This window comes from Hippoglossus hippoglossus, chromosome 7 (genome assembly GCF_009819705.1).
Source record: "Hippoglossus hippoglossus isolate fHipHip1 chromosome 7, fHipHip1.pri, whole genome shotgun sequence".
Lineage (NCBI taxonomy): Eukaryota > Metazoa > Chordata > Actinopteri > Pleuronectiformes > Pleuronectidae > Hippoglossus > Hippoglossus hippoglossus.
Window position 1 is genome coordinate 12453593 of NC_047157.1, and position 13049 is coordinate 12466641.

At 39.2% G+C, this 13049-nt stretch overlaps 1 protein-coding gene across 1 annotated transcript; it reads left to right on the forward strand.

Moving 5' to 3' along the window:
- The first annotated feature begins 617 nt into the window (after positions 1 to 617).
- edn3b (endothelin 3b) lies at positions 618 to 10912 on the forward strand. The gene is made up of 4 exons (XM_034591149.1): positions 618 to 1169; positions 1306 to 1510; positions 7158 to 7313; positions 8258 to 10912. Exons 1-4 carry the CDS (start codon positions 1100 to 1102, stop codon positions 8310 to 8312), a joined length of 486 nt encoding a protein of 161 aa, XP_034447040.1. The 5' UTR covers positions 618 to 1099; the 3' UTR covers positions 8313 to 10912.
- The last annotated feature ends 2137 nt before the right edge of the window (positions 10913 to 13049 follow it).

Sequence of the window (13049 nt, forward strand, 5' to 3'; positions counted from 1 at the left end):
CTTACATAATGCTGACCTAACTTCAAACGTTTGAAGTTAGGATTATAGGTTTTGGCTAGATCTTCTTTTGTGTCGAGACTTATTATTATTATTATTATTTCTAAGGCTTGTAATCGCAGCAGGCAGGGAGGGATTACTCACGTGGCGACACAAAGACTAGTGCCACAGGGGCTCCCTATCTGTCCCCCCGACGGGGTCATGTACACCAACCATTGATCCAAAGAGGTGATAAGACAACTCATGTAGCTCAAATTCAAATAAAACATCTGTTGGGTGCACAGCTGGTCAGATCGTATAGTGATTGGCAGCAGCACAGTCATGGAGGACCCATGCGCAGACACTAAGGCAGAGAGCTGCGATGAAGGTATAGCTTCAAATTAAAGTACTGGGTTTACAGATGGATGAAGGGATAAGCAAGTAAAAATAGGAAGGCAGAAGGGCAGGTTGGTACAGAGCTCTTAGCAATCACATAAGGAAACACCATCTGACCAGGAAGTGGTGGGAGGGGCTGGTCCATGAAAGGTGGGTCAGAAAGTGAGGACCGGCCAAAATGTCCTCACTCCGTAGGTTGTAGGCTCAAAATGGTCCTCACAAAGATATCTGTACAAGAGCACACACACACACACACACACACACACACACACACACACACACACACACACACACACACACACACACACCGACTCTGAGAGAGGGGGTGATGGGGGAGACGTGGGCGGGTACCTGCTCCTCTCCAAAGCTCTGCATCCCGATGATTTGTGCCTGCAGAAGGCGAAGTGACTTCCAGGAGGAGATAGTTCCTCTCTCGGCTCCACGGATCACCTGTGCCGCGCGGCTCAGGAGAGCAATTCATATCAAGGAAGCCTCAGTTTCCATCTCACTCCGATGTGCAAGCTGCAGGTATAGGATTTATGACGAGAGGACATAAATACTGAAGGAACATCCCCCTGCCCGTAAATTGACGTCTGGACCTTATGAGATGCGCCGCGCATGGATCTACACTGAAGTTATTGGATTTTCACTGGATGCAGGTGGGAGATTAATCTAACAGATGCGCCACATCCTCAACAGACTATGATTTTTTTTGGGAATATCTGACATGGCAAGGATACTATCCATCCTCGCGAAAATCATGCTTTTCAAACTGCTGGCATTAATTATTATACAAGGTACGTTTGCAAGCAACACCTAACTTTCCTCCCCTCCCAACTCCTTCTTCCAATGCGCATTTTTCTTATTTGTACTCGCTCGTTTATGTTTGTATACTTGTGCACTCACTCTGGTTCATTTCTTTTGCAACACAAGGTGTGTTGACGTGCGATGCCCTGGTGAAACCGGAGGGCATCAGCTCCGGAGGTGTCCCGCACTCCCGCACGGTGTCCGGCGGCTCCGGGACATCCGAGGCTGCGGAGCCCAAGTCCAGAGCCAAGCGCTGCACCTGCTACTCCTACAAGGATAAAGAGTGCGTGTACTACTGCCACCTGGATATCATCTGGATCAACACCCCCGAGTAAGAGCTGCTTGGCTGAATGCTATAAAATAGTATGTAGAACATCATTCTCCTAATCCAAACATCTCCGGGCTTGCAACTCATCTTCATCCTTCTTTGTCAGCGGTGGATAAAGAGAAGCAATTAAGACTATTTAACAACCCCAGATTGGCATGCGGTTGATTTGTGAGCTCAATGGGAGCATTACAGTCAAAATACTGTAGCAAGGCAAGCACGGTAGCTTTTTTCCCCCGAGGCTCAGACGCCTTCGTCGTTCAAGTGATGGCAGGCCCGGCTTTAAGGAACTCACCCTGTAAGGTCAGATGTGACTCCAGAGAAGTGGCAGGGCTTCATTGCCTGTGGGGCCTCAGGTCCCTTTGTTTCCTTCACTAAACCAATCAAATGTTTTACCTTCTTATCCTCAAAGTGGCACAACTTATGAACCAGATCATCTATTTACTATTTTAGTCACATCCAGTGGAGTAACCAGATGTAAAGTTCAGTTTGGAAACTGTGTTGTGGGCCATTATACGGACACAACAGATACAACATACTAAAATACATTTCTTTATTAATAAAAGTCCTTGGCAAAGTTAAATTAGACAGTAGAAATGATGTCTGAGTCAGACTCGTACAGTAAAGCGCTTCAATCTTAATGGCACCATGCAAGTGGTTATTGATTCGGTTGCATACATCTATTTGCATGCATGTCCTATGTGTCTCAAAGGCCCCAGAAAAGCAAAAATCCACTATAGATTGTATAGTGGTGAATGGTGAATGGTGAATGGTGCAGGTCCCTATTGTGTTTCCGAGGCTTTTAATTTTTCTCTGTCTTTCAATACATTTTTTAAAGGCCCAAACAGGCTCGAAAAAGTAAGGAACTTTTCTCTAAAATGATGAATTAAATAATTCTAAATGATATATGTTATGGGTGTTGCACATACGTTGGCTGTATTGTGCCCGTTACAGTTTTTAAAGTCAAAGCCCTTGCCCTAACCGTGCCCTAGATTTAGGAAATTTAGGAGGCAGGTCTATTAGCTTGGTTGTTCTTATACAAACTCAATCTCATTGTAACACATTTCGCCGAACTGGTGGGGCGTTGAATTTCTTCGAATTTCTATGAAACAGGAATCAGTTTATAACCGGCCCGTACATGCTCAAATATGTTCCAAACCTCACATACCTGTTAAAATTATCGATTTCAACACATCTACAATACAGGGCCACCTAGTGGCAAAAGAAAAATACTGCCTTTGACACTTTGACGTCCTCATAGTACCTTGATTGTATCCACTTTAAATTTGGTCAGAAAAGCCTCAAGACCCTGATGATATCTAATTGTAAATATCGTGAGTTTTCATTAACAGATTTCTTTAATCCGTCTGCATGAAAATGTGACTTATTGTTACTACACTCCAATTCTGTAATCTTTGCCGAAACGTTTGATAAGAGTCCCAGTCTGAAGACATGTGCAGGTCAATCTTGAATCATAGTCATAAAGCCACCTATATAAAACAGAATGCTATTGGCTGTGTACTTATACTTATTACTTCTAGCATGTTATTTATATCTTGCTTAAATCTAGCCTCGTAACACCTTCACGATGGAATATAGTGAAGCTCCTAAATTTTTGTGGCTGTGGTTTTGCTGCTAATTTGCTTCGATTACTGAAGACTAGAAATGTATTATTCTTACTTTGACGTTTTGTCCTAGTATGTTCAACAGATGTACCTAAGATCTAGTCAGAAATGTCCGAAGATTTTGATGATGATTTTTCAAGGACGTCACTGCCATAGTGATGCATTATTCTGTTTGAGGGCCCTGGCATGATGCAAAGGTCACCACATTTGACACATGCTTCAGAAGGCCTATAAAGAGCAATCTGATCTGGTTGATGGCTCTTGCAGACCCCCTGCAACTTTTTTTACGAGTTGTAGGTATACGTGTCATAGGATTTAAAAGAAATATGCTTGACAGATATATCAGACCAAGACTCGAGTCGTATTATTTATGATATTGTTAATTCACTGTTGCTCAGGAGCATCTTTCAGTTGTCAGTCTAGTTGAAATGTGCACAGCGTCTTGTTCTCCATTTACAATGCATGACTTTTCTACAAAGTAAAATCCATGCCCACTACATGTGTGTGCATCATGCATTCATACAAAAGAAAAGTCTGTTTTATATAGAATTTATTCATATTTAACAACTAACACAATATATGGCCTGTGTATAAACTCCAAAATGACTGGATTAGTGGTGAGCAAGAAAATATTCTGTAAAGTGAGGTAGAAAAAAAACACATAAACAATAATGGAATGCAAAGAGGCAAGAACAGGAAATCTGTTTATATTATGCAGTTCTTGTCGGAGGTGGTTGACGATTCATAGATGTCTGGAGCAATCTTACTCTGTCCAGGTTTTGGCACTTGATACACAGTGATACCAGTGTGGAAAATTAATAATAATAACAATTAATATGATCAAATTAATAATAATTACTCAAATAACCACATATTTCCACATAGTCCACAAGGACTTTTGGGTGTACAGCTGTCAACAAAACAGTTTGCTCCTTCGTGCAAAATCAAAGATCATGGCGGTTAAGAAACCTGTCGCTCCATAACAGCAGAGCATCTGCACCACCCCTTGACAAAGGTGCAAAGGCCCATCCTTGCTGCTTGCAGCTTCAAATAAAAGGATGATACAGGGGGACCCGCTGTGCTGTTGTCTCATAAAATTGTCCTACGCATGCAGAGTGGCCATGCCATGAACATTTTATGCTGTCACGTGAAAAAAAAACTGAGGAAAGCACATAATGAAGTTATTATCATCGATAATAGTGGAAGTAATTTGGCTCTGGGATCTTGGTTATGAGACAAGACACGTTCATGTTCTGATCACCAAGAGTCACTGCCGGTGATGATGAACCATGAAACGTGAACATTTCAAGCTGGCAAAGTTCCAGTAAGTGGATTTTTTTCACAATTTGCCCTCACGCAAAGTAAGTGTAACATGTCCTAACATACTGCAGATTAGTAGCAATACCTTAAAATATGATTTTGAACACCTTCTTGTGTAGAGGAATTGTGCTTTGTTCTTCCACCTCCAAAGTGCATATTAAAATCCTTGGCAAGACAGTAGAAGAGCATTCTTTCTTCCTCTGTCTTCTCGCGCCAACACTGCTGTTGGCATTTCAAGTAAAGATCTCACTTTATTACTGCTTAGCAAGTTGGGACAAATTGACATAGTTTAAAGACCGAGAGGGATGTTGACATACACCGCAACATTAATATAAATGCAACAAGTGTGTTTTCAGATATGTGTGCTCACACTGTGTTGAGCACTGCACCGGAGATAAGGAGATAAAAGAAAATAAATTCAAAAATCAATGAATTGGTTCCTTTAAGTAGAAGGTTCACCAAAACCCATGATAGGAAGTAGATACGAGGTCGTCTGCCCCCCCATAATGAAAGGTCTTTACCTTAAATGCTCCAGATTAGCCACTTGTTGCTTCATGCTTGCAACACTGTGTTAGAGAGCTTCACAGTGTGAATGTGTTTAAAGCCCCTTTTAAATGTGCAATATGTAAGTTTTGGTTGTTGCTAATTTCCAACCTTAACATGAACTGTTTACTTACCAATCCATCAGAAACATTGCCTATACAACAGAGCTCAGTCTATACAGACTGTACACAATGGTACAGACATTATACCATATTCAGGCCGGCAGAACCAGCTGCACATTGCCTGTATCTGTGCATCGTCTGTACAGTGCAAGGTAAGGCGTTAAAGCCCTTAATGGATGTTTAAATGGGACGTCCACACAGGCAAGATTACTGAAAAAATTGATTTTGATCAAAGTTGGCTGGGTGGGCAGGTGCCGCCCTGTTCTATTACTGACTATGTGTATATAACCTCTTGTCTTGTAAAGGATGAATATGATAACTGTTTATCAGCTAAACTCAATCCCTGCAAGAAACTACATTTGCTTTCATACAGGACATTTAAAATAAACCAAAACAAAGAAGCCGGCACAGTGCCGGATTGCATGCCGGCGTTCTGGAATTAGATCGGCAACATGAAACCCAGCAGCGCCACAATAATATCCCCCCTCTCTTTTGAGTGCATACCTTTTGTATAGTTAAAGCAAGGTGGAGTAAGGACACAACACTCTCGCCTTGAAGAGGCTGAGTAAAAGGGGCATATGATTCTTTTTTCAGTTATTAATTCTCCCGTACACTACAATTAAAATCTAAATGCTTTTACGAGACAGGAATTCCTCAAAGCCTTTCTTCTACCATCAGATAATAAGCAGACATTATTAGACCCTTTCATGCTACAGTGAGAAGCAGAAGCCACTTCACTCTGAAAGAGTAAAAGGTAAAAGGCCCTTTGATGCTCAAATTAGTTGTAGGAGAAGAATGTTCTCCTTCCTGCCTGTCCCTCAAGACTTTACAGCTCCAAAAGCCACAACACACCTTTGTATTGTTCGATAAACCCATCACATGGTTAAAAATAGAAGAGTATAAGAGAGAGAAAAGTGATACCAATCTGATAAGCATTCAAACAGAGATATCCAGAGGGGAGGAGTAGTGTTCGAACAGGCAAGTTTACAGCAATGAACTCGCTGACTTTTTCATTTTGATCCATGCAGTTTGATCTATGGATTTCAAGTTTATTATTTTGTTATTATTCACTTTCAAAGACCTCTCTGGCAGCCCCTTTTTTCTTCCACTACCTGTTCCAGTTAACTAAAAACAAATGTTAGCAGGAAAAACGACTCGTCTATAAAAATGTAAAACACGAGGCAGGTTCAGTTATAACTTTGCACTTATGTGCATGCTCCTCATTGAAATCTAAACCCATATAACATGTGATATACTCATATCTCTCACTTTATGGATTGAAAAAGGAGTATATATGACACAAAATATTATTAAAAATAATAATAATGCTAACAATAATAATAATAAGTATCGCATTTCTAAGAACATGTTTAAAAATTGCTTCAAAGACAAAAATAGAAAATACAGGGTGCAATGTAATACTGAAATAGTTTCAATTCAATCAAGAAATTGAAACAAATTTAAAAGACAAAACATTATTTAAGAACAGATAATTAAGTCAAGTCAAAAACAGAAATGAAAACTGTAATCAAAAGCCATCTTATAAGAATTAGAGATAGACTACCCTGATTACCACATGATGGTTATTCCACAGTTGAGGAAAATACCCCAGTGTCTCAGGCCTCACCCTGGGGACCAAGAGCAACAGCTGCTTTGCACATCTATGAGTTCAAGCAGGGCTGTAAAGGGTGAGCATGACTCTGATGTCGATGGTTAAAAGCTGCTCAGTGATTCAAAAACAAACAATAAAATCTCAAAGTTTGTTTGTTCAGTTCTGAACACCGTGCCGCCTTGTACACATGGAATGCAATGAGGCAAGAATAGGGGACATGTGTTTATATTATGCAGTTCTTCTTGGTGTGATTTATAGATGTCTGGAGCAATCAGACTCCAGATTGATCCGTCCATGTTCTGGCACTTGCTAAGTATAACAATATCTGATGTTTGTTTATAGATCATATTTCGCTCTGTACTCAAAAATGTGATTTGTCTCATATTTTTATTGTTGGTAAAATAAAGCCTCTGTCTGCTTTAACTTCTCAGACGCACCGTACCCTATGGAATGTCGAGCTACCAAGGCCCTCAGAGAATCAGACGGGCAGTTGTTGGACGACCAACAGAACGTCAGGGGGCAAAGACTCAGCGTTGCATCTGTGTGCTGGACGCAGACCCCAAGTGCCAGGATTTCTGTCTGTCAAGGTCAGTCTGATGATTTCTGTAAAAATAACATTGGAGTCCAAGTTCTCATCAGTTCTATTTACATTAATTATACTGTTGTATATTTGTTTAATAACAGGATTAATATAGGTGAATATTACTGCGTATATTTGTTACATCCACTCTCATGGAGAAATTAATTTTTTTAATTGAGTTTCAGCAAGTTGGGATATGTGAGTCAATTGTCTACAAATAGACATTTGTATTTATGTAAAATATGCTGAATATTATTTTTTAACTATTTTAATTAATACAGGTTAAAATTATTTTATTTCACTACGTTTATATCTCTTGAGGAGCTTAAACAAAAATCACATGATCGCTTTCTGTTTGCAACCCTTCACTTTTTCCAACCGCCATTCAATGATGGATGATAATTATTATTAATGGCCTTTATCCAAGGCAAACTCAGTGTAGACAGACAGGGTTGGCAATAGCAGCGTGGCAGCGGCAGCAGTCGTGTGGACACACACATGCTTACGAGCCTCAACAGCTCAGGGAAGTAGAAGTCATGCACAGGTGAGGACAAAAAATCGTGCTTATGAAATCATCAATGGTCCAATTGACTGTTCACCCCATTGCCAAATTGTCCCTCAAGCCACTGTTCAGCCAAGTGAAACTAAGCTTTCAACAGAAAGGCTTTGTTACAAAGTGCGTATTCATTTTGTAAGCTCTTTGAGTATTTCTCAGGAAAAGTGGGTCTAATGATGGGGTGCTGGTTTTTGCACTCCATCATTACACATGTAGTGTTTGGAGCTTGAACCCTACAGAAACTATGTCGGCCTCTGCAGCTTTGATTTTGACCTGTTTTAACCCATCTGGTGACATCTTGATTTCGCTTATATTATACAAGTGCATTACTAAATCACTGAGCAATTTAATCTATAACTTGATGATGATCTTGATGTGAAATTTCCCCTTCAAAGCCCACTGCAGACAGTGCCAGCCAGGAGTCAGGACAGACTTGCCGGCCCTGGATGACAGTTTGAAGCCTCTCTGACCTCTTCTCTTCATCTCGGGGGCCACGGACCCTTTACTCCTATTCGGCCCCTTCACTCACGGCTTGGCTCTTGCGCTGCCACAGGCACACTCAAGTCAAGCAAAGAACTTTGGAGCAAGTTTCATCAGGCTGAGTGGTTTCAAGAACTCTTCAGCAAATTCAGTAGAGATCCCTGGAGGCTATCCATGTTGCGTTCCCTCCTAAGCACCGCATGAGGATCATAATGCAACTTAATGGAACATAACACAATAACCAACAATCTCCCTCCTGTCAAGTTTGATTAGACAAATCCTTCGTATTCATGCCTGGTAACTGAGGGCTGTGGACCTCACTCGACTCTTGAAACATGTATCAACCTATTTGAGACAATTACTACTTCTGTAAAAACACTGAGAAGCTAAAAAATTCAAAGGAAAGTAAATCCAAAGCTTGGTTTTCTTGGTCCTTTAAAATTCCAAAACATTCAGAAGGTTTTTGTCCACCTGTGTTCTGCAACATACTATTGAGCTCTGGTTTATATAGCTACTTATAGCCAACCTCTAAATAACCATAATAATTAATTATTCCTTAAAACTGCATAGCTTTGGGAATGGGATCTAAAAAAAAAAAGTTGCCAGTTTTGGTTGGATCACCACTGAAGTACTGTAAATTTGACCTTTTTCACAGTTTATCATCACATTTGGAGTTCGTAGATATTCTGCTAGACTCCGTAAAAACAGGGTTTATTAAAACGGTGTTGTTCTTTTTGTGAGTTTCATTGCCTTATTGTAAATAGTCACCTGTTCACTGAAAGTTTTTTCTGATAATTTATTATCCCCAATCTCTATCATCTTTTTATTGGACTGCATTGTCTCCCAATGAACTAAAATGTTATAAAACTACATACTTGTGTTATTTACTCTTGAAAACAAAAAGGCACAATCAAGTAAGCAGACAAGGTTTTGTTGGTGTCTGAGTTTTGGTCCATGTAATTACACTACACTGAGACCATTTCCATGAAAAGGAAGCCTTAGCATTGAATCTTATTCTGAGGTTGCCATTGCTGCATTCTTACTAATTGTTGCTAAACAGTATAACAAAACTCTGAGAATCAGAATTGTAGCTGGTTATTGTTGCCTTTTTGTTGATGCTACAACTTAAATCAAAAAGTGGACATCTAAAACTTATTTCCATTCTCAAAGTTTCGGTCTCATTTGTGTGGCTCATTCCAAAACTAAGGTTACATCCATATTCAACATTTTCATTCTAAAACAGCATTTTAAAACTAACAAAAGGTAAATATTGACTATACTCTGGAGTTGGTTACTTAGTTACAGCAAATCCTAAAAACCAGAAACAACAATTGTGAAAAGTAACAGCAGGGATTTTTTTTCTTGGACCGAGGATTCCTTGACAGTAAGTGTTTGCAGCTTTGCTGCTGGTAGTCAAGTCGTGACAAATAACCAATCACAGAGTGACTGAGGGCGAATGCGTCATTGTTTCCAAACGTCGACAATTTTGGCCGCTTTCCCCCCCAGATTACAATAACACCAAGGAGTTTTCAAATTAAAATGGAGCCAACAGCGTTTAGAAGCTTCTCAGTTTTAGGTGTTAAAGAACTCCAAAGTAGCGTGTTATGGCAAGCGCAAACAGTGACGCATTTTAAAATTAATTAACGGTGTAGTGCGGATGTGGCCTAACTCTTATCTATACACTTATCTGTGACGATTTCCTCTGCTGGTCTGTAGATGATGAATCAATAAACATCATAGATATAGATTTGATTCGATTCGATTCGATTAGATCACAAAATACTACAAACACAGTATCGTAATTGTGTAGTTATTTGTGTCGATAAATATTTGTATGTTAGTTGCCATAGTTACCTTTTGTGCACGTATTTGTACGTGAGTATCGGAGAGAAACAGACAGAGAGCGAGTGAGAGATAGAAGGTGGACAGTAAAGAATGTGTAGAACTTCATACAATGTGATGAACATAAAGGTAACATTCGGATCAATGAACAAGAGTCTATTTTTTTTAATTGATTCTCTTATGAGAAACACAGGAAATTTACTGTTTCATGAATAATCACAGAATTCATAGTGTTACAGAATCCAGTGGTGAAGCCCTTCTCCAAACAGGACAACAATCATTAACATAATATGACGTATAGGAAACATGGAGGGGAAAATGTGTACTCTTTCACTTTGTATTTGCCTCTTCACTTTGTACAGTATGTATACTATGTATTTATGTACATTTATAAATCTCATATTGCTATATCTTTATACATCAACATGTAGTGGAATAATATACAGGGAACTAATATGGAACTGGAGGTGGACTGTGTGACAATACATGTCAGAAACTATGCTGTAAAGCTGTAACTGTTGTAACTGCTCGTATTTATAATTTGTGAATAGTCACTTTCCTGTCTGTTATTAGCTAGTGATAGTGCTTTTACTGTTACTATGGATTCTAGTGTTAAGAGATTATTTTTCTTTCTTTAACTTGTAATTTGATGTTTACTACCAAAACCTATTTTTTCATTACCAGGCTAATATTGTCTTTATGTTATTTTCATAAAATTAGCAATGACTGTATTGATTCTATCCGATCGACATGTAAATACAGTTAATTTCACTCTCATACACGACCTCTACTCCATGGCGTAAAAATAAACGCCATTGTATGCCACTCCCTGTGGTTTAATTAAGCACCACAAGTGGTTACTCTCCTGTTTTTATTATTAAACATAAAGTAATTCTTACGCTTTTAATGTAAATTGTCACTCTGTGTTTGTACTATGCTTTTTGTATGGATAACATAAAAAATATTTATTCTTTTCGTCTAAACACATTTGCGTGTGTCTCAGTCAGTAGTCTCAGAGCCAGACTACACAGTGGAAATAAGTACATAAATCCAGTGGAGTAAATGTCTTTCATGGGAATGGTTGAGCTTCTCTGGTCTAATGTGGGGAGGTGGTACACAGCTGGGCAGCCTGGGGTCTTATTGTCTCTTGGGTGTGTACAAGGTCAGCAGCAGTTCCTTAATTCTTATTTTCCCTAAATTGTAGGCTCAAGGACACTTAAGTAGTATTCATGTACACAGAGTTACATTTTAAGATCGTCACCAGTCCAGACCTACCCCACATTCCCTGACTGAGCTCTAAAAGGCCACTATATCCAGGTATAAGCTTGCCTTCGACTGTCAAGGCTACCTCCGGTGTAATTTCATATTTCGTCTCTCGAAACGGCCTGTGCATTGTACAGTTGCCAAATTTTGAATGTCAACCTGTAAAATTGTACATCAAAATTAAACTGAGCAACAGTACCTGCATGAGGATTATGAGTTTTTGTTTTTTGTTTTTTTTTGCAGATGTAGATTACACAAAGCAATCGCCAGTTACTGGCATGACCTTGCACAAAAGCATACAACAGATATTTATAGGAGCCTTGCGACGCCACGGCTGTGATCATTTTCCCAGTATCACCAGATCTCATGTTAATTATGTTTTTTTTTTCTTGATAAGATCGGTTTCTCATCATAGTGAGAAAATAAAATATAATGACCTGTGATGATGGGTTAATTTTCTTCTTGAATTGAGAAAATACGCTTTTGTTGTCTCAAGATGAGGAGAACAAAAATCCAGTTATAACAAGGAGCCTACTTATCATTAGATCACAAGATTATTAAACTTGACAACAGAATCGCAAGGCTAACTAACTTTTCTTTTCTCTAAAGTTGTTGACCCTAAAATACAACATGTTATTTTGTAGTAAATCAGAGGATGTATTTCATACGGAAGAGCAGGATTTCTGTGGCACGAACACCTTTCCCCCCCGTAGCACAGAATATGAGACCAACTGGGCCGTTTGAAGCCCTAATACCACCTATCATCCTGGAATGTCGCGCTGAGTCTACCGCAAATAAGCTTACCCTGGAGCCTCAGTATAAACTATCTGCACTAAGCAGCAACAATATCAGTCCGTGAGCGAGGCCTTATTCCCACAGTACACCCTGGGAACTGTTCCTGTGCAGACATCCTGACCATTCTACAGGAGGTTCAGGGCCCCTACATAGCTTATGGGTAATTGTTTGTTTTCACTTTTATTAAATGAATAGACATTTGATCCCATACCCTTAACATTTGCTAATTACTGACAATTGGAAGATAATGACCACTCTAACCATTTAAGTCTTTCCAGATACGATGATAGTATGTATTTTGCATTTGATCTGGCATATTAAACATATAACATAATATCTTACATTCAATTCCTCCCTAAGAGTGTTGCATTATACTCTTAATTTGGTGCAGAAAAGCCAATTGTAAAAAAAAATCGAATTAATTAGGAAAAATAAAATATCAAACATTAAGCCGTCTCTTATCAAAATATTGGTTTATAATATTTATAATAATTCTTCAGTACGTTTTTTGCTAACAAAGTATAGAGATACATTTAAGGTCAATGCTAGAAGAGGGTAAAGGTCAAGCATTCTTCTTGGTTAGGGTCAGGGCTAGGGAATGTCAATGAGTGTTTGTGTGTGTGTGTGTGTGTGTGTGTGTGTGTGTGTGTGTGTGTGTGTGTGTGTGTGTGTGTGCGTGTGTGTGTGTTTATTCTTTCTTTCATCAAAGCCTCCCATCTTCTTCGAGGATATTACAACCTTAACCCATTGTAATTAAAGCTTATTCCAACCTTAACCTTAACTTATACTTTTGCAACCCGAAACCTA